Source organism: Ovis aries, chromosome 24, assembly GCF_016772045.2.
Source record: "Ovis aries strain OAR_USU_Benz2616 breed Rambouillet chromosome 24, ARS-UI_Ramb_v3.0, whole genome shotgun sequence".
In the NCBI taxonomy this organism is placed as follows: domain Eukaryota; kingdom Metazoa; phylum Chordata; class Mammalia; order Artiodactyla; family Bovidae; genus Ovis; species Ovis aries.
The window spans coordinates 20397664-20423564 of record NC_056077.1 but is presented as its reverse complement, the minus strand read 5'-3'; the positions used below and the strand labels follow the sequence as shown (position 1 = coordinate 20423564).

The 25901-nt window shown below is 51.2% G+C and overlaps 1 protein-coding gene across 1 annotated transcript; it reads right to left on the bottom strand.

Moving 5' to 3' along the window:
• Positions 1-448: 448 nt before the first annotated feature.
• SDR42E2 (short chain dehydrogenase/reductase family 42E, member 2) lies at positions 449-24331 on the bottom strand. The gene is made up of 11 exons (XM_015103890.4): positions 21422-24331; positions 20845-20940; positions 19614-19671; positions 18808-18926; positions 18068-18143; positions 14146-14228; positions 12205-12342; positions 11612-11677; positions 9950-10013; positions 7823-7896; positions 449-3301 (listed from the first exon to the last, which is right to left on the bottom strand). The coding sequence occupies exons 1-11, from the start codon at positions 22145-22147 to the stop codon at positions 3062-3064; spliced, it is 1740 nt and encodes a 579-aa protein (XP_014959376.3). The 5' UTR covers positions 22148-24331; the 3' UTR covers positions 449-3061.
• Positions 24332-25901: the final 1570 nt, after the last annotated feature.

Genomic DNA, 25901 nt, shown 5'->3' with positions numbered 1-25901 from the left:
TCAATACTCTGATACAGGAAAAGAATCTTTAAAAGGGTGGATATATGTATATGGATAACTAATTCACTTTCCTGTACACCTGAAACTGATACATTGTAAAACAACTATTCCCCAATAAAAATTTAAAATGAAATAAAATATGAAAAGTATTAAAAAAAAAAAAAACTCATGAAGGGTGGGTTATCTGGGAAGCCTCTAAAACCCTCATGGGGACTTGGTTTCTCTGCTGGGTGGAGGTGCCACCTCCTTTCCCATTGGTTAAAGACACTTGAGAGGAAGGAGGCTTTCTGATAGAGTGACCCATACTGCCCCCATCCCAGGGTTTAGACATTCTACTACCAGGGAAAGAGATGATTTAGAGAAATTCAGAAAACAAAGAAATTGATTTTGCTTTTGAGTTTCACAAGCTGAGGTTTGTCAGTAGAGAAAAGATTTAGATTATGTCAGCAGTAAAAGCCTATTTTCCTTCTGCTAAGAACAGATTTCTCAGAGAAAGTTCAGAGGGGAAGGTGAATTTAAATGCAAGCATGTTACTGAGAAGAAAGAAATCCCAAGGGCTGCCAGTCCCAACTAGCCGAAGGTTTGTGGATCTCAGACTGAGATATGTCCCAGAGCTCAACCCAAGCCGTGGTCAAGGAGCAGAAAAGCAGAAATAACCTATGGGTCATGCTTAGGTCAGTGGGCCTGGGGCATCTCATCCACCTGCAGAGCAGTAAGCCCCACCTTCCTCCACTCTTTCAAGTTAGACAACCCCAGTTTCCTCATTTAAAAATGAGAATAATAATAAGCCCTATGTAAGAGTGGTCCTGAGAATTCAGTATTAGAGCATGTAGATGAAAGCTCTTTCACACTATCAAACATTAAATAGAAAGAATGAAGCATACACAAAACATAAAGGATTATTGTTTTTAAAAATTATATACACACATGCAATTCAACATAGTAAATAGGAGCACACATTTTTGAGCTGCTTCACAGATTTTCTTAATTGTTCAGCAGAGGACACCCCGTTGATACTCATGCTGGGGCCATGTTGGCCCTAACTAACATATTTACTCCTCCCCATCACGGGTTTCTTTAGGTTTGTGATGGTTTCCTTCTCTGCTAGGACCCATAGTTTTATCAGCCAGTTCCACCTGGGTATATTACGATATATACACAGGTGTATTTACACACTAATATTTTGGTATCCACAACTGAAACCAAGATAATAGGGAGGCACTGTGTCTGTGGAGATCAGGGCTGGATTAAGAAATATTGTGGTTTAAACATTAAAGACTACGGTGATCACTACTGGCCCCCTCAGGAACAAATAGAAGCAATATTGAATAAAAAAATATGACCAATTAATTTCTAAAAATGCCCATTATAATTTACTGCTATTTTCCCCAGAGATTTGTTTTTAAATTTTTTTAAATTTATTTATTTTTAATTGGAGAATAATTGCTTTACAATATTGCCTTGGTTTCTGCCATACAACAGATTCAGTTCTTTTAAAAGGGTGGGGTTTTTTTTTGAGATTTAATTGACATGTAACATTGTATTAATTTCTGGTGTACAATATAATTATTTGCTATATGTATATATTGTGAAATGGTCACAATGTTTAGTTAACTTCCATCACCACAGTTACAATTTTTCTTGTGATAAAAACTTAAGATCTACTCTCAGAAACATTCATATACACAATATAGCATTATTAACTATAGTAACCATGCTGTATATTACACCTCCAGGATTTATTTATTTTTAACTGGACGGTTTTATCTTTTTATCATCCTAAAAAAATTTTTTTTTTCTTTTCTGATGTCCCTTCTGGTACCGAAATCTGTGCTTACTAAGCTGAATCATCCCCAGACTTATACCCTAGAAACCCAAAAAGGCCAAGTAGAGCTAGGCAGAAGCCCGGGTCTCAGGTTTCCTTCCAGCCCTGGCTATCAACACACAGGAGATCTGATGAGTGAGAGAACCCAAAACGTAAGCGTAGCAGAGGATGAAACACAGTGCTCCTAGAATGGATCTAATCCAAGATCCCAATCTGAGGACAAGCCCAGGGAAGTTAGAGCAGCAAGGAGGGTCTGTGTCCCTAGAGAGGTAGCAACAGACAACGAAAACTTGCAAACGTATGCCCAGCTTGCATAAGTGGCTGCAGTTCAGTTGCTCAGGCCCTAAGAACTCGCCTATGAGATGTGACTGGAGGGGGTGGAACCAGACGGAAGGGCGCGGGGCTAGGACCGAATCTCAAGCAGAAGAGGGGAAGGACCCGACCCAGAGGGGTAGGGCGTGCCTGCTTGCTCAGTTGTGTCTGACTTTTCGCGACGCTATGGACTGTAGTCCGCCAGGCTCCTCTGTCCATGGGATTCTTCAGGCAAGAATGCTGGAGTGGGTTGCCATTTCCTTCTCCAGGGGATCTTCTCGACCCGGGAATCAAACCCAGTCTCTGCATTGGCAGGCGGGTTCTTTACCACTAGCACCACCTGGGAAGCCCCTACCCAAACGGCTAAGGCTAATTCCCTGGGGAGAAACCAGGGGGCGGGCTCAAGCTTACAGGTAGGAAGAGAGCGGAACTACAGCAGGAGAGAACCCTGGGGCGGGTCAGACCTGGGTAGGGACGGGGAGAAGGCCTGGAAGGCGGAGCAGGCTGAGAGGCTAGGACCTTCCGGTGGCATCCTTTCCAGGCTAGAGGGAGCTCCAGACCCGAAGGGAGGAGCAGGGGCGTGGTCACGACTCAAGAGGCGGGGAAGGGGCGTGTCTAAACCCAGGGGGCGGGGAATGGGCGGGGTTAGAACGCTGGGCCCAGATGATGACGATTTAGCTGCTAAGTCATGTCTAACTCTTGCGACTCCATGGACTGTGGCCCACCGGGCTCCTCTATCCATGGAATTCTCCAGGCAAGAATACTAGAGTGGGTTGCCATTTGAGCCCCGGGCAGACCCAAGCCCAGAGGGCGTGTTAGGGAGAAGTCCAGGACTCCAGGGTGCGCCCAAGTCCGGAGGGCGGAGCAGGGTCTGGTCCGAGTCCTGAAGGCGAAGCGGGAGCAGGGATGGGCCGGCGACGACGGTCAGAGGACGGACGGCTGCAGGCCTAGGAAGCGCAGGGCCAGGACTAGCAGGCCAAGGAACAGCAACAGCCCGAGCAGCAGCCGCAGGAGCGTCCGCGCGGCGGAGCCGCGGGTCCGCCCCGCTGTTGACTGCACATATCGCTCCACTGCGTCCGCGAAGCTGAACTTGTCCGGCACGTAGCCAAGCTGGGCGCGGGCCTTGGCGATCTGGAAGGTGTGTGTCACGGCCACACTGCGCACCTGAGGGGAGAGGCGGGACAGCCGCAGAGCGGGACTAGTGGGCGTGGGAGGCAACCTTATTTTACTGGGACGGGAGATGGTAGGGATTCCCCTTGCATCGCACAGCGATTTAAAAGGACCTCCCAAAGTGTTGGATCTTGCGCCTTCGATGTTCTCATGGGGAGGACTTCCTTTCTCTCTTCTGCCCCCGTTTTCTTTGAGGGTGTCGCCTCCCCGATGTCTTTTCGGCATCTCCTCACCCTACTGAATTTCTCAGTGCCCCCAAAGTAAAGGCCCCACCTGTGCACTCCATTCCCTGGCCTAGAAGATGCTGGGGCTCAGGAGGACCTTGATATATTCTGCCTGTAGCCTGGGTGCAGCTCTCCGGAAACAAGTGTCTCCAGGGGACACCCTGAGCTTTTCAGCCCACAGCTCCAGATCGAGTCTGGGCAGGCAGGTCCCAGGGCACAGTTTTCACTCCCTTGCTGATTAACTAAGCTTCCCTAAGAGAGGAATTCAATTATGCAGAAGTGATAACTCTCCAGGATCTGAGCAACCTTCCCTGCTGGCAGAAGTCTTGGGGCCCACAGGCTTCAAAGGTAGTACTGACAGCTAACAACTGCTGAACTAGCACCTTGTGCCTGTAGGACTAAATTCTTTCTGGGCCTCGTCTCATTTAATCTTCTGAAATGCTAATACCACCGTCTCCTCTTGAAAATTGATCAGAGAGGTTAACTGACTTGCCCAGGGTCACACAGGGAGCCAAATTCTAGCCCATGCCTTTCCCTGCTATGTTAGGCCTGGGAGGATACCGTCCCACTTGATTCATTTCTTCTGCTTTAGTTCCTCAGCTGAACACTGGGAAGGTGTCCACTAGCTGCTTGATTCTGCTGTGGCCCTGTAACAGCCCTTGGGGTCAAGCCCCTGATCTGGGATGCTAGTGTGGGGAGAGAGGGAGAGAGGCCAGTTCTTGTCTCTTTTTGCCTCAGTTAGCAAGTTCAGGGGTTTGGGGGATACAGCTGTGAACTAGATAAACAGTGGTCCCACATCTCAGGCTTGGATATCACCTCCTTTGGGAAACCCTCCCTAACTTCCTCAGAATTGGTTTATGTGCTTCTTTTGTGTACTCTGAAGTTTCTCATCACTTCTCCCGATATAATCCTTATCACAGTGTGTTGAGTTGCCTGGTTGTTGGGCGGTCTTCCTCTTTGGATGGACTGTGAGCTCGTCATTAAATGAGATTATAATCTTTTTGCCCTTCCTAACTTACCAGAGCATCAAGGACAGTCAAATCAGAGAGTGGACTGGAAGGATTTTGCAAATAATACCAAACCCCACTTGTTGCTTTACTGTTTATGAAAGTGAGAGTTAGTCACTTAGTCGTGTCCAACTCTTTGTGGACTGTAGCCCACCAGGCTCCTCTGTCCATGGAATTCTCCAGGCAAGAATGCTGGAGTGGTTTGCCATTTCTTTCTCCAGGGGATCTTCCCGACCAAGGGATCGAACCCAGGATTCCCTCATTGCAGGTGGACTCTACTGGCTGAGCTACCAGGGATTAACAGATTATTACTGTTTATAATCTGCATTAAAACATCCTCTCTTAATAAACAACAAGGGCCTGTATAGCACAGAGAATTATGTTCAATATTCTATGATATGGACATCCGTGGTGGTACAGTGGATAAGAATCCACCTGCCAATGCAGGGGACATGGGTTTGATCCCTGGTCCAGGAAGATTCCATGTGCCAAAGAGCAGCTAAAGCCCGTGGGCTCCAACTACTGAGCCCGCACTCTAGGGCCCACAGGCTGCAACTACTGAGCTCCTCTGCTGCAACTACTGAAGCCTATATACCTAGAGCCTGTGCTGCACAGCAAGAGAAGCCACTCCAGTGAGAAGCCTGGGCATCAGAAAGAAGAGTAGTCCCCGCTCATTGCAACTAGAGAAAGACTGCATGCAGCAACAAAGACCCAACACCACTCCCCCCAGACTATATATATTTGAAAGTTGCTCAGTCTTGTCCAACTGTTTGCGACCCCATGGATTTATACAGTCCATGGAATTCTCCAGGCCAGAATACTGGAGTGGGTAGCCGTTCCCTTCTCCAGGGGATCTTCCCAACCCAGGGATCAAACCCAGGTCTCCAACCCAGGTCTCCTGCACTGCAGGCAGATTCTTTACTAGCTGAGCCACAAGGGAAGCCCCAAACCATAATGGAAAAGAATATTTAAAAAACAAAGTAAGGATATATAACTGAATCACTTTGCTGTATAGCAGTAATTAAGACATTGTAAATCAACTATTCAACAACAACAACAAAAATCCTCTCTTTTAAACAGTATATGCGAATAGGAAGTAAGGTCAGTCCTACCTTCATTCCTTAGAACAATGGCTGAAATGAATGAAAAAAGGCTATGAAGTCAACTAGAAGGCTCGTTAGTATGTTATAGACTGGCCAGCAGAGGGCGCCAGAGCCACGGTGCCCAGAAACTTCACAACTAACTAGGGTGCTTTACTCCAAAATTGAACAAGGAAACCTCAAGTAAGGGGAGAGAAAGAGGAGCCAGCTCCCAGCCCGACCACAATTCAGCAGTACCTTGGCAGCTATTTTATGTGAATATGATTCCTGACATTTCACAAGCTAATGGTTAAGCTTGGAATCTTTTAGGTCTGGTCTGGGTTCGAATCTCAATGCTGCTACATAAGCAAATGGTGATGGGCAGTTTATTTTACCCTCTCCCCCTACCCTAGCCATGTGTTTCATTTCCTCTCTGTACATGGAAGTGATAACAGAATCCACAGTGCATAGTGGTTGTCAAGATTAAATGAGAAACACAGTGCCAGGTATTTCATCATCACACAATGCTGCTGCTAAGTCGCTTCAGTCGTGTCTGACTCTGTGCGACCCCATAGACGGCCTCCTACCAGGCTCCTCCGTCCCTGGGATTCTCCACGCAAGAACACTGGAGTGGGCTGCCATTTCCTTCTCCAATGCATGAAAGTGAAAAGTGAAAGTGAAGTCACAAAAGTGAAGTCACTCAGTCGTGTCCGACTCTTAGCGACCTCATGGACTGCAGCCTACCAGGCTCGTCCATCCATGGGATTTTCCAGGCAAGAGTACTGGAGTGGGGTGCCATTGCCTTCTCCGCATCACACAACAGATGGTCCCTATTTTTATTTTTCTCTTTTCTCTGCTAGTCTAGATGGTTAAAAGCAGAAAGCATAGGGAACTGCTTCTTTCCATGGCCCATTCTTGATTCTCTGAGGTGGGGAGCACTGAGCTTTGAGTGTGAAGTCAATTCTAGGTGGGACCTTGGTGCGTGTATGCATACTCAGTTGTGTCCAACTCTTTGGGACCCTGCGGATGGTAGCCTACCAGGTTCCTCTGGCCATGGGATTTTCCAGCCAAAAATACAGTGTGGTTTGCCATTTCCTCCTCCAGGGGATCTTCTTGGCCCAGGGATCGAACCCACATCTTCTGTGTCTCCTGCATTGGCAGGCGAATTCTTTACCACTGAACCACCTAGGAAGTCTTGAACCAATCAGTGATTGGCTCACTCTCATGCTCACAGTTTTTCCACCATTAAATAAGATACTAATCTTTTTGGCCTTCCTAACTTAGCAGTGCATCAGGGACAGTCAAATGAGAGAAGAAGGATTTTGAAAGTAACACCAAACACCACTGTTGCTTTACTATTTATGATCTGCATTAAAACATCCTCTCTTTTAGGACTTCCCTGCTGGTACAGTGGATAAGCATCTGCCTGCTAATGCAGGGGACATGGGTTCAATCCCTGATCTGGGAATGTTCCACATGCCTCAGAGCAACTAAAGCCCATGTGCCCTAGGGTCCATGAGCCACAGCTGCTGAGCTTGTGTGTTGTAACTACTGAAGCCCCTACACCTTGAGCAGGTGCTCCTCAGGAGGAGTAGCCCCTGCTCATCACAACTAGAGAAAGCCTGCATATATCGACGAAGACCTAGTGCACCTAAGAATAAAGAAAGAAATGAAAAAGTAATGTTTAAATAAAAACAAAACATCTCTTTTAAACTCTATATGCAAATAGAAAATGCATCATCATTATTTGAGAACAGTGTCCTTAACACAGTAGGTCCTTAATTAATATATACTTATTCAGTGAGCAGGGATTGTGAGCCTCAAACTGTGAGCCTTGAATCAACAGGCTGTGTGTGCACAGTGACAGCTGTTGGGGAGTAGAGACATTCCAGAAGGTTCATGTCATGGAACCTGCCTTCAGGAGCCTCCAGTCTGGCTGGGAAGGCAAGCTGCTTATGAGTGAAATGACAGTGATGAAGAAAGGGCTTGGAGCTGTCACCCTTCAGATCAAGAGAGCACAGCCTAAGCCAAAGGCCAGAGGCTGGGACATGATAAAGGAGATGGCTCTAGATATGGGCACACATAGGAGGTTCTGAGACCTTAGACAAGCATCCAGTTATGGTGTCAGAGTGGGAGTGGAGAAGGGGCAGAAGGCAAGTGAGGGGCACCAGGGCACAGGGGCTCCCCTCACAGCAGCCCACTTACCTCACTCCGGGTGAGCAGCGGCGGCAGGCTGCAGATGGGCCTCAGGGCCAGATGCAAATACTCCATCACCGTGGCTGTGTGGGGAGAGAGGGACCATGAACAGGTGCCTGCTCTTCACAGACTCCGGGGAGGCTCTCAGGGGCAAGTCAGCTGGGGGGGCATTGTTTGCTTTGCTAGGGGTAATCTTCACTTTGCCAACATTTTCCTGTTCTTGGGATTCCTTTATATCAGTTTCTCAGCACAGCCTGGGGCACCTTGCTTGGTGATGAAATATGTCACAAGTAAGTTGTTATTAATATTATAAGCCTGACATCTTAAAATAAATCTGAGCGGATTCAAAGTGATATCTACAGGCATGTCTCTCTCACTCACTTCTGTGCCAGTATGCTCTCTCGAGTCAGAGAGAAAGAAGTTGGGGCAGTGAATTGAACTCAACATGAGCTTTATACTGGATCACTTTTTAAAAAATGTTCCAGCTTCCCCCACCCTTTTGTACCTGCAGAATGCTGAGATAATAGGTCTGGGATGTGGCTGAGGCATTTCTAGATTTTAAAAGCTCCCAGGTGATTCTACCGTGCAGCCAAGGGTACGAAGCACTGAGTTACAGTTAGCTCACTGGGAACTGGGAATTTATAGATAACTCACTAAAACTGTCAGAACCTGCAGTTGAAGTTTTCTCAGCTGGGGGTCAGGAGTGTCACTCTTGGGGGCGATGCTGTGCAGGGGAAGCCATTCTGTGCCAGTGCCCTGGGGGACAGAAGTCTGTAAACCCCAGCTTTCAATGGCAAGCATCCCAGTGCTCTTGAAGAGCAACAGATCCAGCTGAGATTTTCCAGGAACTCAGTTATCTGTGACTGAAGGGCCACTTATCCCCTGGGGCTGATCACTCCATGCCTGACACACGCTCAGCATTCCAGCTGGAAGGAGGCCAGCAGAGAGACACTGGGGCGTGAGAGCAGAGACTGACCTTCAGGGTGAGGAGGAGAAAGTGAAAGTGTTGGTCGCTCAGTCGTGTCTGACTCTTTGCAATCCTATGGACTGTAGCCCGCCAGGATCCTCTGTCCATGGAATTCTCCAAGCAAGAATACTGGAGTGGGTTGTCATTCCCTTCTCCAGGGGATCTTCCCCACCCAGGGATCAAGCCTGGGTTTCCTGCACTGCAGGCAGATTCTTTACTGTTGAGCCACCAGGAAAGGGCCAGGGTCAAAACTGAACCTCCACATGTCCCAAAGCAGCCTTAACTCCAGGCTGACCTTGGTGGATGGGGCAGCCTCTCTTCTGCCTGGCTTAGCACCTTCCAGCACAGCAGTGGGGCTGGGAGTGGGCTATGGAGTCAGCCGAGCCCAGTGTGAATTCTGCCTCTCCTGCTTTCTCAGCATGGCACTGTGGGCAGGCTGCTAACCTCTCGGGGCCTCAGGTGCCTCATCTTTACAATGGGCCTAATCACACCTACCTGGCAAGTGGGATAGACTTTAAACAGGGCCAGGACTAGGGTGAGGGGAGTAAGGTGCCTCGAGGGCAAATTTAAAGAGGCACTTGCTCTCAGGGCTGGGCAAGTGCAGATCAGGCTTGGAGCATTTGACTCCTAAGAGTGCAGGTTTCCTTAAATTTTGCGCCCTCATGGCCCCACTCATCTCAGCTAGGTCCTGGCTCTGGGTTTAAAATGAGGTAATGCCTTGATGCTTTCTGAACTGTGGTGTTGGAGAAGATTCTCGAGAGTCCCTTGAACAGCAAGGAGATCAAACCAGTCAATCCTAAAGGAAATCAATCCTGAATATTCATTGGAAAGACTGATGCTGAAGCTGAAACTCCAATACTTTGGCCACCTGATGTGAAGAGATGACTCATTAGAAAAGACCCTGATGCTGGGAAAGATGGAAGGCAGGAGAAGGGGATGACAGAGGATAAGATAGTTGGATGGCCTCACCAACTCGATGGACATGAGTTTGAGCAAGCTCTGGGAGATAGTGAAGGACAGGGAAGCCTGGCATGCTGCCGTCCATGGGGTCACAAAGAGTCTGACACAACTGAGTGACTGAACACGGGGACAACAATGCATGTACCTCTGGCACATGGAGGGTTTTCTCACACACACACACACACACACACACACACTCCCTTCCTTACCTGACAGGTAAACCCAGGAAGTAGGAACCTGGATCCAGGGCTGGCTGTACCCCAGCTTCTCAAACTGCAAGGAAACATGGCTTGAGTCGAGAAAACAGAACCTGAAGGGCTAGCGTTGCAGAGGCCACACACTGCCTTTACCCCAGAGTTATCAGAGCACCTCCTGGCCCCTCCTCAGCTGCCCACCAGAGCGGGCAGACCCCACAGCCAGCCCTACGTTTACACCAGTCAATAAATGAAATCCATGCTATAACCTGGAAAACTAAGTGGGAACTGGCTGCAGAGTGGGTTTTTTTTTTTTTTTTTTATGGGCTCATTCCCATCATTTAGTTTTTTACATCTGCTTCACCCAAACACACTCTAAGGCACTTATATAGAATTCACGGTAGCCCGCCAGGCTCCTCTGTCCTTGGGGAGTCTCCAGGCAAGAATACTGGATGGGTTGCCATGCCCTCCTTCAGGGGAATCTTCCCGCCCCAGGGATCAAACCCACATCTTTAGCACTGGCAGGCAGATTCTTTACCACCAGCACCACCTGGGAATGTATGACCCAGGAATTCCACTGCCAGGTGTAGACCCAAGAGAAATGAGAACGTATCTCCACACAACCATTTATACACAAATGTTCATAATAGCATTACTGATAACAGCCCGCAAATGGAAAACTGAAATTTCTATCCACTGATGAATGGATTAACAAAATCTGGCATATCCACTGAACGGAATATTTTTTTTTTTTGGTAATAAAAAAGAATGCATCACTGACATGACACACCCACAACATGGATGAACCTTGAAAACATTATGCTAAATGAAAGAAACTTAGCACGGAGCCCAAACATTGTATGATTCTGTTCATAGGAAATGTCCAGAACAGGCAAGTCTATAGAAGCCGGGATGAGGTTAGTGATTGCCTGTGGCTAGGGGTGGGGTGGGATGGGACGGAAACAGAAATGACAGCTAAAGAGTCTGGTTTTTGGAGGGGTGCTTTTTGGGGAAGGTGATGAAATGTTCTAAAGTGTGTTTTGGTGATGGTCAGACAACTCTTAAATTACTAAAAACCACTGGCTTGTATACTTTCAATAGGTGAACTGTATGGTCTATAAATTATATCTCAATAAAGTTGTTAAAAGTTGACATGCAAAGAGCCCCTAAAGATATATATCCTCCAGTGTGGGGTTTCTGGTCGACTGCTTCAAGGAGTCTGTAAGCTGCTGGGAGAGGAGGCCGGGATTCTCAGAGTGGGGAGGAGGGTGGGCAGCGCCTCCCTTTGTGCTTTGTCCACCTTCTACTTAGCTCTTTCAGTTCAGTTCAGTTCAGTTCAGTTCAGTCGCTCAGTCGTGTCCGACTCTTTGAGACCCCATGAATTACAGGCCTCCCTATATAGTACGGAGGTGGGGGTCCCACAAGCCAAACTTCACAAGACATCCACATAAATCAGGACACACGCTGAGAAGGACTGTGGCAAACTCGGGGAGCTCCTGGCCTCCTGAAGGGGTGGTCATGACCCAGTTCCAGTGCCTCCCAAGTGGACACGGTTGCCAGAGCTGGCCTTTAATGTGAAACCTTCTGAGCTTTTGGAAGGAGGAAAAGTGACAGGGAAAGAAGACGTGGGGATCCTGGAATTCTCACTTGGGTTGGTGGCATTGTCTGGGCACCTACCAGTGGAGCCATCCACTCGAAGAGGTTGACGCTCTCCCCGTCATTGATGTAGTACGCCTGCCCACTCTGAGGGGACACGTGGGGAGGGGGATGTCAGGCACAGGGCCATCACCAGACCCCGTCCTCCTGATGGCTCCTAGCAGCTACCCCAACTCCCCATTCTCCCGAGCAGCCCTGGAGAAAGATCTGAACAAGTCCCTTTGCATTCTGGGGCTGCCAGCTGACTAGCTGTATGACCTTGACGGAGTCACTTAAACTCTCTGTGCCTCAGTTTCTTCATCTGAGAAATGGGAGCATAATAATGGGATCTCCCTCTTGGGCTGTTCTAAAGGTGAACTATAACAATATATGTAACATGCTTAGCATTTGGTGACTGTCACTCTGGGATCAGCAACACCTGCCTCCCAGGGTCATCAGGAGCTAACGATGCTCTAAGAAGGATCAGCCACCCCTCAGCTTTCCTGGGCTGAGAAGCCCATGAGGCAACTTGAGCTGGGGAGACCTGCTGTGTGTGAGCCAGGAATCCCCTAGGGATGGGGGGCGCCTACCTGCAGCCTGGGGGGTAAGGAGGGGGAGCACTGCAGGAGACTCACGGCCACGTGGCCCTTGGCGGCGGTGAGGGCTTCGGCGGCCAGCACGTGTGCCTGCACCAGATTGCGAACGTGGACCCAGTTCATCCGAGACCGTCGGTCCCCAAATCGGAACATGAACAACCTCTTCTTAATGTAGCTCTGGTGGAGAGGGCACAGGGTGAGAAACACAGATGAAGCCTGGAATGGCTTTTAATTCCATCTCCGTGCAGATGGCTCCCAAATTTCTAGCTTCAGGCCAGACCTCTCCCAGCCCCACTAAACCTTCCTGACAGACATCTCCACTTGGTGGCCCATTTGGTTGCCAGATAGACGAGGCAGACTTGCCCTGTCCTGTGAGTGCCCGACCCCAACTGGCCACCCCTGCTTTCCCTCAGCCCACAGCACCCAGGGCTAAGGCCAAAGCTCCGCAGCCCCCTCTGGCTGTCGCCTCCCTCCCTCTCTGCACCCAACCCATCTGTAAACCCAGCTGTCTCAGCTGCTACAATCAGTCCAGCATCTAGCCACTCCTCCCTGCCTTGACTGCCACCCCCCTCTCTCACCTGGACACTGAAATAGCCTAACTGGTCCCCCGCTTCCACCCTCAGCCCCTGTGGGCTGTTCTCCATGCAGCTGGGGATCTTTTTGAATCCAAAGTCAAACCACGTCTCCCCTGCTCAGAACCTTCGGGACGCCTTGCTGGCAGGTCAGATGGCTAAGGAGACCCTTCTGCTCTGGACCCAGCTACTCTCTGATCTGTCTCCCACCGAACCCCGTGGTCTCACTCAGCTCCAGCCCTCGGCCTCCTGCCTGGAACATGCCAGCAGGTTCACGCCTCAGGGCTTTGGACCTCCCGTGCCTTCTGCCTGGAAGGTTCTGCCTACCTGTGTGATAGACTGGGTCACCTCAAGGTGCTCAGTGTCCCTGCTCGAAGAGGCTCCCTGACTGTTGGCACCCTAGCTTTCCCCAACCCCATTGCACTTTTCCTCCTTCTCCACAGTCCCCAGCACCTTCGAATATTCCTTGTCATGAAAGGTGTTTATTCCGTCTCTCCTCCTGTGAGAATATAAAGCCCACAGGAAGGGGGGCAGAATTGTCTATTTTGTCGACTGTTAGTCACTCAATTGTGTCCAACTCTTTCTGACTCCATGGACTGTAGTCCACCAGGCTCCTCTGTCCATGGGATTTCCCAGGCAAGAACACTGGAATGGGTAGCCATTCCCTTCTCCAGGGATCTTCCCGACCCAGAGCTCGAACCTGGGTCTCCTGCGTTGCAGGCAGGTTCTTTACCGTCTGAGCCACCAGGGAAGTACATCCACAAACCTGGAACTGGTTTTCATTTCCAGCATTGTGCCCAAACTCTCTCCTCTATTTGGATCACCTTCTCTTCACTACCCCCTTTGCTTGGTTAGCTCATTCCCTATTCAAACAGCACAGCTATCACTTCCTCCAGGAAGCCCTCCTGGACCTCCCCTGCCAGGCCCTCTCTGCTATCCTTCCGTCTTCTCCCTCTCACCTCAGCCCTTACCACTCTGAATCTGTGACTGTGGCACCTGTCTCCCTGACTAGGCTGTGAGAAATCTGAGGACAGGATCCAGAGCCCCTTGCAGCCATATCCCTGGCACCCAGCCTTGTTTGGAGAGGGGCTTTCTGGGTGAAGACCCTGGTGCCAGCAGCATGAGATGAGCCCTCTGGCCCTCAGGGAGCCTACATCTGAGCAGGGTAACAGTTTCCTCTGCCTCTCTGGGGTTGTAACTCCATGTCTTCTCTATGGGTACCAGGCCTGGCTGGAGTACCCTAAGAGCTCTGTTCCTGGTGGGCCTGGTGGGGGCAGGAGTGCTCCCAGAACTGAGGGTCCCTCGCTGGGGCACTGACCCAAGACTGACATGGGGACCATGGGTCCTCATTCACACAATTTCAGCCAGGATCCCCCCATGCCTCCGGCCTCTGGTTGGAACAACGTACCGCCACACGGGGCAGGTGCCTCTGCTCCTCGGGGCCGTAGATCCCTGGGGGTCGGAGTACGCATGTCCTCAGAGAGCCTCCTCCTATGACACAGGGGAGCGCAGTCAGGGGCCTAGGAAGGGGTGGATGAGCAGGAAGGGGGATAGAAAGGCTGTCCACATCTCTTGGTCCTTACCTGGACAGTTTAGTGGGATAGGCAGGTCCTTGGAGTTTTCTCATTCAATTAATTATTCTCTCAGTAGATCAGCTAGTCATTCAACAAACACTATTGAGAATCATCCCCCTCCCCACCTGCTCTGCACTGGGTCCTGGGATGGATGCTGTGAAGAATCCCAGGAGGACCAAGAAATGGTCCCTGAACTCACAAAACTCACAGGCCAGTAACAGAGGCAACACCTGTGTGCGTGGCCTATGAGAGTTTAACCAGCTCTGATGGACGTGATTGCTTTGACTCCCACGAGAGTCCTACTGTGCCCATTTTACAGATGTGCATAGACCCACATGCCCTCATGCCAATAGCTGTAGCTCTTTCTTTCTTCTAGTCACAGGTAAGGTCCATAGGGCTCTCAGAGAGGTTTTACTATGCATCTGGCGCTCTCATCTGGTGCTCTGGTAAGCCTGGAATTTTCCCCTCCAGGCAGCCCTATGAGGTGGGAGCTATTATCCCTGTTTTATGGATAAAGGAGCCAAGGCTCAAAGAAGAGATGTGATTTGCCTAGGGGCACACAGCTCAACCTAGTAAAGCTGAGATGGAGATCCAGGTTCAAGCTCTTTCCACCAACACCTCTGGTGACACAATACTAACAACTTAGCTCCCTGACCCTCGGCTCTCTGTCTTGGTCTCTTCACCTGGAAAATGGATGCTTTGTAGCCAGTGGTTGCAGTTACCCTTTCCAGACAACCAGAAAGGAAAAGACTAGAGCCATCAGCATGAAAGCTGGAGGTCTGTTCCCCCTCTCTGCTGTATCAGTAGAGTCTCCAGACTAAGATAGGGCTTAGTCCAGGGCTTCCCAAATTATCTGTTGAGGGGTCCCCATTGGTGGAAGTGGGAGCCTGTCACCCTGTGGGGGGAGGTCTAAGGGTATATAACCTGAAGAGCTGTCCCAAACATATTCAAGTCTTAAGAAAGTCTACAAAATTTTCAATTTATTCTATTTTTTTGTTTGTTTAATTTATTCTAATTCATTTAAAAATTTTTTCAGTTACTATTTGTAAATTATTTGACTCCCAACCCCATCTCCTTAACTGAGATAGTGCCTCCTGGTAGATGTCCCACTACCCCAAGGCTCAGGTTCCCCAAGCAGCCTGTTCCCAGTTTGGGGAGCTGAGTGTATGCCATCCTCCGGGACCAGAAGCCCACCTTTCTTTGGGAGCTCCTTCCCCTTTGCACCAGATCTGGGGGTGGAGGGGAATGTCAGTCTAGATACACTTCTCTTCTCTGAGGTGGCATTCCAGGACCCAGGCTGAGCCAATGCCATCTTCTCACCCAGGAACATAACTTTGTGCATCTGACTAACGTGGGATCTAAAATCCTAAGAGTGGGCTCACCCTGAGAGACTGATCACCAGCTCCTGCCTCCCAGGTCCCTGGAATCACCCCAACCCTGTCATTTCTAAACCCTGGAGGTCATTTTTCTGGATGATATTTTCCAGAAGCTATCACATATCCTTCCAGTATAAATTCCCTTTTCTTCATAAATTAGCCAGGGATGGTATCACCAGGTCATAGCCTGCTCCTGATTGCTCCATAGCCACCCTGACTGTTCCTTCTCCAACACCCTCACTTAACAATGAAGCCCAGTATAGTGGGTTGAATGGTGGGCCCCGAAAAGTTATGTCTGTGTCCTGGAACCCATGGATGCTACTCTACTTGGAAAAGGGGTCTTTGCTGATAAAATTAAGAATCTAAACATGAAACTATCCTGGATTATCCTGTCGAGCCTTAAATCCAGTGTCAGGTGGCCTTATAAGAGACTCACAGAGGGAGAAGAGGAGAGGCCACATGAAGACAGAGGCAGAGACCAACACCAAGTGACGCAGCCACACACCAGAGAAGGACCCTGAGCTCCTGGAGCCACCAGAAGCCGGAAGAGTCAAGGAAGGATTCTCCCACATGCTCCTGGAGGGAGCGCAGCCCAAATGACACTTGGCTTTCAGACATCTGACTGTGAACTATGGGAACCATGAGAGAAGAAATTTCTGCTGTTTCGAGCCACCAGGTTAGTGGTGATTTGAAATGGCAACTCACTCCAGTATTCTTGCCTGGAGAAATCCATGGATGGAGGAGCCTGGTGGGCTACAGTCCTTGGGGCCGCAAAGAGTCGGACACGACTGAGCGACTTCTCTTTCCTTCTTTTCTTTCCCCAGGACACGCACACACCCAGAGACGTGAAGACACAGCGCCTTCACGCGGAGCTGGGGTCTGCAAGTCTCAAGACTGTGCTACAGGGCCCAGGCTGCTCCATGCCAGGCTAGAGGCAGAGTGTCTCAGGGACCAGCTGGGGGAGCAGGGACTGGAAATTACCCAGGGAGACTGTGGCAGGCCTCCTGTGAGGCAGGTATCAAGTGAGCTTTTCTGTAGATAGCCTGGAGCTAATTTTAAACTCTGGGTCACCTGGGCATGGGATGGGGGTTGGGGGAAGGCTGGTCGGGCTGCAGCTGACATTGACCAGTGGGGCACTGGGCGGCTACATCACAGAGGGGTGGGGCCCAGGGTATCCATGACTGTCCTGACCATGGAAAGCTGGGGATGCTTGTATAAATAATTCTCAGCTGGAGGATTAGGTGTCTGACTTGTAGGAGCACCGGTCCAACCTTGATAGAATTCTACTGCACAGGCCCAAACTCCTGGGAAACCCAGCTGGATGTTCCCTCTGGGATAAATAACTGAGGCCTGACAGGCCCAGGGTGAGGGGGTGAGGTGGGGAGGATTTTAGGGGAAAGTGTTCATGTTCAGAGACCACTCAGCCTCAGCTAAGTGGAGCTCAGTGGTTAAGCCCCAGGCTCTAGTGTTAAACTCCCCTGGGGGGACAGGGTTTTTTTCAAACCCCACCTCTGCCACCTAAGAGCTGTGTGACCTTGATCTAGGTCAGTTAACCTCTTAGCCTCAGTTTTCTCTCCTGTAAATTTGGGGATTATGATACTGAGCAACCTTCACCCTCTAAATCCACTTGGCTCCTGAGTTTAAACAGTGAGAGAAACCAGCTTTTCTGATTCTTTTTAGTTTCTGAATTTCAGAAAGCAAATATAATTTGGATAGCAAGGACTTTATCTGAATATATTTGACTCCCAAGTTTGGAAAGAAACTGGGTCTCTTATACAAATGCTGTCAAGAGATAGGAGACTTTTGCTGAAAGGTGGTGGAGCTAGGATTTGAACTCAGTTCAGTCTGATGCCAGTACGTGGGTGTTTAGCCACTGCACCATGCTGCCACCTGTCCTTATTCTATTATTATTTCTTTATGACAGTATGATAAGAAGAGGCAATCCAGTTGGGCAGCCGAGGCCAATTTTTCTGGGAGTTCCTGAAGCGTCCCTCCCTTGCACAGCCCTTCCAAAGCACCACACCTCACTACATATTCAGAAATTTGTACTCTTTTTATCTAGAAGAGGATTCTCCCAAACTGGATGCTCTCCTATGTGGCAGAAAAGAGGGTTAGACTTGGGCTAACCCAAGTGTCTCCCCACCAGACCATGAGCAACGTGAGGGCAGAGACTGGGTCTGATGTTTTCCAGGCTGTATCCCTGTTGGGTGTGGGTACTCAGAATTTGTCGGATGATGAATGTCCAAGGCCCTGGGAAAGTGTCCTTTAGAAGGAAGCTGGGCCTCAGAAACATACCAGGCAAAAGCGAGAACGGCTCATGTGCTTCAGGGAGGCAGTGGGGGACACACATGTTGGCTGTGAGCAGGCCCCCAGTACTTACCTGGGAGAGGCGTCCCATTGGCCATGAGGATCAACTGGTCAGCGATGGCTTTGGTTCGGGAGTAGTGGTCTGTGTGCTATTCAGGGACAGGGAGAATAGAGCCTCCAGATGGGGTCAGGGATACTGCTGATCACACTGCCCAGCCCTCCTGGCCCCAGGGCTGCACTTTTGCTTCTGACCATACGGGAGTTCACTTCTGGGACCCCCACTGGGAAATGGCCAAGGAGCCCTCCCGCCGCTCCTCTCCCTCCAGGTGGGAACCACAAACAGAGGAGAGAGTTCAGAGCAGTAACAATGGAGCTTCCCGTCAGCCAAATCGCCTGCCCTGGGACATCGGCTGCGTTGGGATGTGGATGCTGGATGCGTGTCAGATGGACCGTTTACATGGAATCCTCGTGCTCACGTGGCATTTTCACATAATCGTCTCGTTTCCAGCTCTCCACATCCCCACAGAGTGGTGTTATCATGCCCAGGTGAAGAAGGAGAGCCTCCAAGTGAAGTGATTTTCTCAGAGTCCCACAGTAGAAAGTTGCTTTGCTGGTTCAAGCCCAGGTTGGTGTGATTTCAAAGCCCTTGCAGGCATGACTGAAGTAGGAGAGGGCTTGAACCATGTCGTTTGGGAACTCTCTGTTCCTGGGTCTCACCCTGAGTTGTGAAGTTGACCCTGGCTCTGCCCATCCCTGCCCTTTGAACTGTGGGTCCCAGGTCCACCCTGCCCACCTCTCCCAGAAACCAGGTACCTTCTCCAGTGGGAAATATGGCACAGAGTCCTCATCGCCTTGTTCTATAGGCTTCCCGCCGAATGCGACATTGACGGTGCTGGTGTAGACAAGCCTTGGAACCCGCTGGCGGACACAAACTGCAGCGACAGGTCACACAGCAACACACACACACACACACATACACACACACACACACACACAGCGCTGATGTGAGCAGGGAGTTGTCTGAGGGGTGCCCCTGGGGACCTCCTTGGATGAGGCCTCCACCCACCCTCCAGCACACATCCTGCCTCAGGAGGGAAGGGCCTCCTTCCCTTAACTTGGGAAGGGGTCACCCCCCTGCTCTGAGAGTCCCTGGGGGCCAGGCTGCCTCACTCTTCCTTCTCAGTGTGGCTGCCTTGCCAAGGACAGGTCAGAAGAAAGTCTCACTCAGTGGGGACATAAGGAAAATACACTCTAGAATCAGAGAGAAAAACAGGATGGAGGACAAGGCAGGACATGCCCAGAGAGCCCCGAGGTGGGTCTTCTCATTTGGAATTTCAGCAGCTTTTCTTGCTCCCAACCGCTAAGCCCTCTGCACAAACTCCACTTCTATGCCCCCAGACACACTGAGGTCACACTGAGCCCCATGCCAGGGCCTGGGCACGCCTGTAGAACAGGAAGGAAGCGCTGCCCACAGACCCTCCACGGGGGAGGGCAGGGGGTGGGAGGAGGTTCCCACCTTTGTCCCCCTGCTCTGTCCCCCAGAGCTGGGCCTGCAGCAGCCCAGGTGAAGAAAGAAACGGCAAACACACAGCGGGTCACACTCTGCTCTGAGCGCCTACCATCGATCACTAGTTTGGTGCCTCCAACGTTTATAGACTCAATCTGCTCTTTTTGCAGCTAAAAGGCAAGACAGAGGTGCGAGAGTCGAGGTGCTGTCTCAGCCCTGTAGCTGCGGCCGTGTGGCTGGGCTTGGGTGGGGCAGGGTGGGGGGCTGCAGCTCAGAGGCAGGGGTACCGAGGGGCCCCTGGTAGTGTGGGGGCCCTGGGCTCTAGTGCCCCTCTCTCCTCCCATTTGCCTGGGCTACTGGGGAGTCTCCACCCCCCATCTGGCAGTCAGCTCCCTCACCTATAAAGTGAGGGAAGAGTCCCTTGGATGGTTGGCAGGATTTAATAGGCCCCATGAGAGGACCTGATGCAGGGCTTCACACAGAAAAGAGCCTCAAATATGTTGGATTGCTTCCTGGCTCTAGATGTTTCAGCTTCCTTATCCGCAAGACAGAGACAGTAATACTGCCGTCTATCCCAGTGAGAGGTATGAAAAATAATATCAATTGGGCCACAGTGAGAGTTGCTTGTGTGTCAGGGACACAGCGAAGCCTTTACATCTCATTTAATCCCTACAACCACACAGGAAAGTGGGTTCCATACTGATTTTCAAGCTCTATTTATTCTTGTTGCAGTTGTTAACCACTCAAACAGTAAAACTAGTATGCAACGAAGAAAAATTCCTCTCCCATTTCTAATACAAATGTGAGTATATGCCTTTTATTAAAAAAAAAAAGTGTCAAATGTGTTTTCATACCTTGGAAATTGTTCTGTTATCAGCACATAGTAAGTTACCTCATTCTTTCACCTTCTTGTGAATGGCTGCATAGAAGTTCATTGTTAGGCTATATCACAATTTATTTAAATAGTCCCCAGTAGTTGGGCATTTTGGTTAGTTCCTGTTTTGTTATTGAAACCAATGCTGCAAATACATAAGTAAGTGTAGTTTCTGAATCAAAGGCTGTTGTATGCTTTGACAGATACTGTTACACTGCTCTCTGGGGAGGATGTGACATTAGCTCTAGCTGTGTCTTCACTTAACAGATGAAGAAACAGAGGCTCAGAGAAGTTAACTTAACTTTCCTAGTCACACAGCTAGACAATAGCAGAACTGGCACTTGGTCTCATGGGCCAAATGTAGCCCAAACCCTCCTGGGAATAGGTGAAGAGGATAATGAATGCGCAGGGATTAGGGGGGCGGGCAGAGCCAAGACCTAAGCCCATTGTGTGTGTGGGGGGGTCTCACCTGCTCAGCACCAGACATTCCGTAGGAGGCCACGTGGAAAACACAGTCCACCCCTTTGAAGGTACGGTGCAGGGCTTCTGCACTGCGGACATCAGCCTGAAACAGCAGAAAGACACGGAGGTAGGAGGTCTGGGCCCAAGGTAATCAGACGTTACAGCTGTGGCAGGTCCCAGAGCCAGCCCCCTGACCCCACCCAGGCCCAGCATCTGCAGAGCCCGAACAAGCTGTGGGGCAGGATTTACTAGATGATTCCACTGGGCGTCCGTCTTCATCATCATCAGCCCCCTCTATGGAGCTAAGTCACAGAGAGCGTGCTCAGAGTTTTACGTGCACTGTCTCCTCAACTCCCCACAAGTCTCTAGTGAAGCAGATACTGTTGGTGTCCCCTTCCCGTGGATGAAGACATGAGGCTCAGAGGTATGGGGCCCTGTGGCCGTGGCAGCCCAGTTGGGAGCTGGAGTCTGACTCTAGAGCCTGTGCTCTTCACTACCAGCCACTGGTTACACATCAGACACCAACCCCTGACCTCCACCACCAGCCTGCCCCCCGCCTGTCCCCCAAGACCTCATCACTGCACCTGGATGAACTCGGTCCCTGGGCACAGCTCCCACTGGGGTCTGCGGAGGTCGAGCAGGATGACAGAAGTGCCGCTCTTGGCCAGGCTGGAACCCAGGCTAAAGCCCAGGTAGCCTGCTCCTCCGGTGACCACAACCTTCTGCCTCGAGGCCTGCCCAGGGGTGGCCTGAGTCTTCTGCTGTTGATCTGGTGTTGGGATTGTTATTGGCTCACTGGGTCTTTGCCCAGCTCCTGATCCCCGCCTGGGTCCAGGCCCTACCTCTTGGCCAGGGGAAGGTGAAGCTCCTAAATTAGACACTGACCCAACTCCTGAAGCAGCAGTAGGCCGCTGCCCAGGACCCGACACTGCTCCAGACCCTTGTCTGGGTCCGAGAACATCACTAGGCCCCTGCCCGGGGCCCGACACTGCTCCAGACCCTTGTCTGGGTCCCAGAACATCACTAGGCCCCTGCCCGGGGCCCGACATTGCTCCAGACCCTTGTCTGGGTCCCAGAACATCACTAGGCCCCTGCCCAGGGCCCAACATTGCTCCAGTCCCTGGCCCATGTTCTGTAGCAGCACCAGGCCTTGATCCAGGTTCTAGAACTACACCAGACCCCAGCCCAGGTCCAGACACATTCCCCAGACCTGAGACCCCAACCCAGGCCTGGCAGACAGGGCAGCTCTGCTGGCCCCGTCCTGCAGCTTTGCAGGCCTCTGGGGAGAAGCCTGCCGGGTTGGGCTTCATCTTCTACTGAGCCATGTGGACGCGGGATCTATCCACCTGTAGGGAAAAACAGAAGAGCATATGCTCTAGAGCTGTCTTGAGTCCTGTGGATTATCAGACTCTTGGGGGCCTAGGGGACTGGCTGGTGGGAATTAGAGACCCTCTGAGTTCCCAAATCTATCCCTGTTGGAATCTTGAGAACTTCCAAGGTGGCTGCTGCCTTCCTCAGAGAGTCAGAGACAAAGCAGCCAGGGTCTTGGGATTCACAGCTCAGGAACCCAAGGCCCAAAGCCACACCACATGGCTGAGATTTACACCAAGCATTCCCGACTTCTCGACCAGCTCCTTAAAAGCCCGGTTCCCATGCAGTATTAGAGGGAGACGGATCAAACTGTGCCACCTGACTGGGGGGCGGGGTGGGGAGTGGCGCGGTGGTCACTGCTTTCTGATGGGGAAATGGGGAGAGCTTCCTGGAGGAGGAAAGAAGGGAGGAGCTACATGGGATCCAAAGGGCCTTGGTAACTTGTACAAGGGCTGGACCACCTCTGCCCTGGCAACTGCTGCTTCTGGTTCTCCCAGGTTCCCAGCTGTACAGCTGGCTGACACCACAAGGCTTGCCCAACCCCCTGCGGGCTTCAGGATATGGTCTGCAGTCCTTGGGGTCCAGCTCTGAGGATCCTGTCCTCCTCACTCAAGACTTAAAGCGAGCCAGGCTGTCAGTCACTGTCACCATCATCTCACCCCCTGCCTCCTGCTCCACCTGAGGATGAGGCTGGACCACAGGCTGGATCACCATTATCATCATTAATAACAGCAGCAATGTGTACTGTGTACTCTGGGTCTACCAGAGTGTGCCAGGCCCTGTGGATACAGAGAGAGGTAAACTCTGCTCCGCGTGGCACATAATGGCTATAAAAAAAGAACAAGTGCGAGGGAGGGGACATATGTACACCTATGGCTGATACATGCTGCTGTATGGCAGAAACCAACACAATATTGTAAAGTAATTATCCTTCCATTTAAGATAAATTTAAAAAAGAACAGGTGCAAATGTGCGACTGAGCGATGAGCCCACAGGTGTTGCTGGTGGTGGTCACAGGGCAGAGTCTGGGACCGCTGTATGGTATCTTCTAGTCTCCTCTGTCACTGTCCTGCTGGCCATAGTTCTGAGTGAGGGATATAGTCAGGCACCATACAAGCCCTGGCACTCACGGCTGTAACAGGGAGGGGAGACACCCCAGATCTCAGTCGTCACAGAGTATGAGTCCAGGTCCCCCAGCAGGAGGGGGAAGGGAACCACAGAGTGGAACCCTTCTCTACCAGGCCATGGCACTCTGCTGGGAAAGAGTCTGCGGCACCAGAGTATTTTTCTATCTTATGCGGATGCTTTCTGTGACAAAGGTTGGGACCCTGCTGCAGGTCGAATTTCCCAGGTGCGCCCTTGGGCAAGGTCCTTCTAACCTTACTGCACCTCAGCATCCACGCCTGCCCGATGAACCCACATGACCCTGGCTGCCCTGTCCACCTCACCGATGGCAAGGCCCTCACAGGCCACTGGCACACATGCACCAGGAGGGCTTGGATCAAGTAGTGTCCGTGGCCCCCACCCAGTCCTGTGACTGGGACAAAGCAGGCTGTCACTAAACAGCCGCTGAATGAATGAAACCCCTGGGAGCTGTTCTGCCTATGGGAGCTTAGGGCTAAGCGCCGAGCTGGCCCGGCACTGCAGCATTCAATCCTCCCAGCAGCCTTGTGCAGCGGAGGCTTACCGCCCCCATCATCGGGGAGGGAAACTGAGGCTCAGAGAACATTTGCGAACTTTGATAGAGTCTCAGTGAACGGCTGGCCCTGGATCCAGGTCGCTAGGGACCCAAAGCGGGGTCGGGTGAAAGGCAACAGGGAGAGGGTCGGGGACCACTCCAGACCCATCACCCCCGCTGGCTGGGTAGGAGAGGGGCAACCCATCCCATGTTGAAAGCCTCCTGCTGGGCAGCTTCGGGCGGGTCCTGCCTGCTGCGGCTGCTGCGCGCGCCCCCTCCCCGCGCCCAGGGCCCGGCGCCCCAGCGGCGCTCACCTGGCCAGGCTCCCGCGGTGCTGAGTGATCTCGGCCGCGCCCGCGCTGCGGTTGCTCTAGACGCTGAGCCGGGTGCTGCGAGGCCTCCGCCTCCACGGGGTCTCCGCCTCCACGGGGCGGGGCCGGCCGCGGCTTCGGGCCCCGCCCCGCGCCCGCCCCTCGCCTGTTTCCCCGGATCCTGCTGCCTGCCCCACAACCTTGGTCTCTAAGGCGGCGACACGCAGGCTCTTCCCAGATGGGGAAACCGAGGCCGGTCGAAGGGTGAAATGGGCCACGATGCTGGTGGGGAGAGGGCAGGAACGTCCTGCGTGCTGGGCCGGGTCCTGCCAGCATAGACGTCTTGAACCCCAAGAAAGGGTGTTTCTTTCTTCCACCCACCTATCCATCCATGTCCTCTCCCACGCGGTCCCTTCTGTTCAGCCTGCCTCCTGCTTCTTTCCTCCTGCCCTCCTTCCTTCCCTCCCCGCTTCCTCTCTTTCCATCTATTCATTTTCCCACCTACTCTTCCATCCATCTGTCTATTCATCCAGGCTTCTACCAATTTAAAACTGCTTTCTGTCCGTTCATCTGTTCACCGACATTGTCTTTCCACTTAATCCATCCAGCTTTTCATCCATCCAGTTCATTCTGTATCTTTCTTTCCTCCCTTCCACCCATCTATCTACCCTTCATTTCTTGCATCCTCCACCCGCCTCTGGGTTATCCATTCTCCAGTGCCATTGTTCCACATTTAATAGGTTAGTCTTCAGTGCTGTTCTTTCCCTTGCACTGGGGACCCAGATGGATCACACCATCCCTGGAAAACTCATTCACAAGTGGCAGCGGCAGAGAGGCAAGAATGTGCCCAGGAGTGGGCACAGCTGATGCAGTGGAGCTAGGGGCGGGGCTGTGCTCCAAGGCTGACCCAGACCACCAAGGGCTGCTTATTTTGGAGAGGGCTACTGCAGGGGCTTCACCTGTATGAACTTCCTTTGTGTGCATGGGTAGGAACGGGGAAGAGAAAAAACCTCAGCCTGCACATGCCATGTGGCAAGTGGTAAGGTGTCTTGTTCAAGTCTCACAACTCTGTTTTAGCGCTGCTTGCTTCATTAATCAGATTCAGAGAGATGAAAAGTGGTGTAGTGGGGGAGTGTAGTGGGGCAAGGCCATGGGGTCAGTTCAGTTCAGTTCAGTCACTCAGTCGTGTCCGACTCTTTGTGACCCCATAGCCGCAGCATGCCAGGCCTCCCTGTCCATTGGGTAAACTCATGTCCATTGAGTCGGTGATGCCATCCAACCATCTCATCCTCTGCTGTCCCCTTCTCCTCCTGCTCTCAATCTTTCCCAGCATCAGGGTCTTTTCAAATGAGTCACCTCTTTGCATCAGGTGGCCAAAGTATTGGAGTTTCAGCTTCAACATCAGTCCTTCCAATGAGCACTTAGGACTGATCTCCTTTAGGATGGACGGGTTGGATCTCCTTGCAGTCCAAGGGACTCTCGAGAGTCTTCTCCAACACTGCAGTTCAAAAGCATCAGTTCTTTGGCACTCAGCTTTCTTTATAATCCAGCTCTCACATCCACACATGACTACTGGAAAAACCATAGCTTTGACGAGACGGACCTTTGTCGGCAAAGTAATGTCTCTGCTTTTTAATATGCTGTCTAGGTTGGTCATAACTTTCCTTCCAAGGAGCAAGTGTCTTTTAATTTCATGGCTGCAAT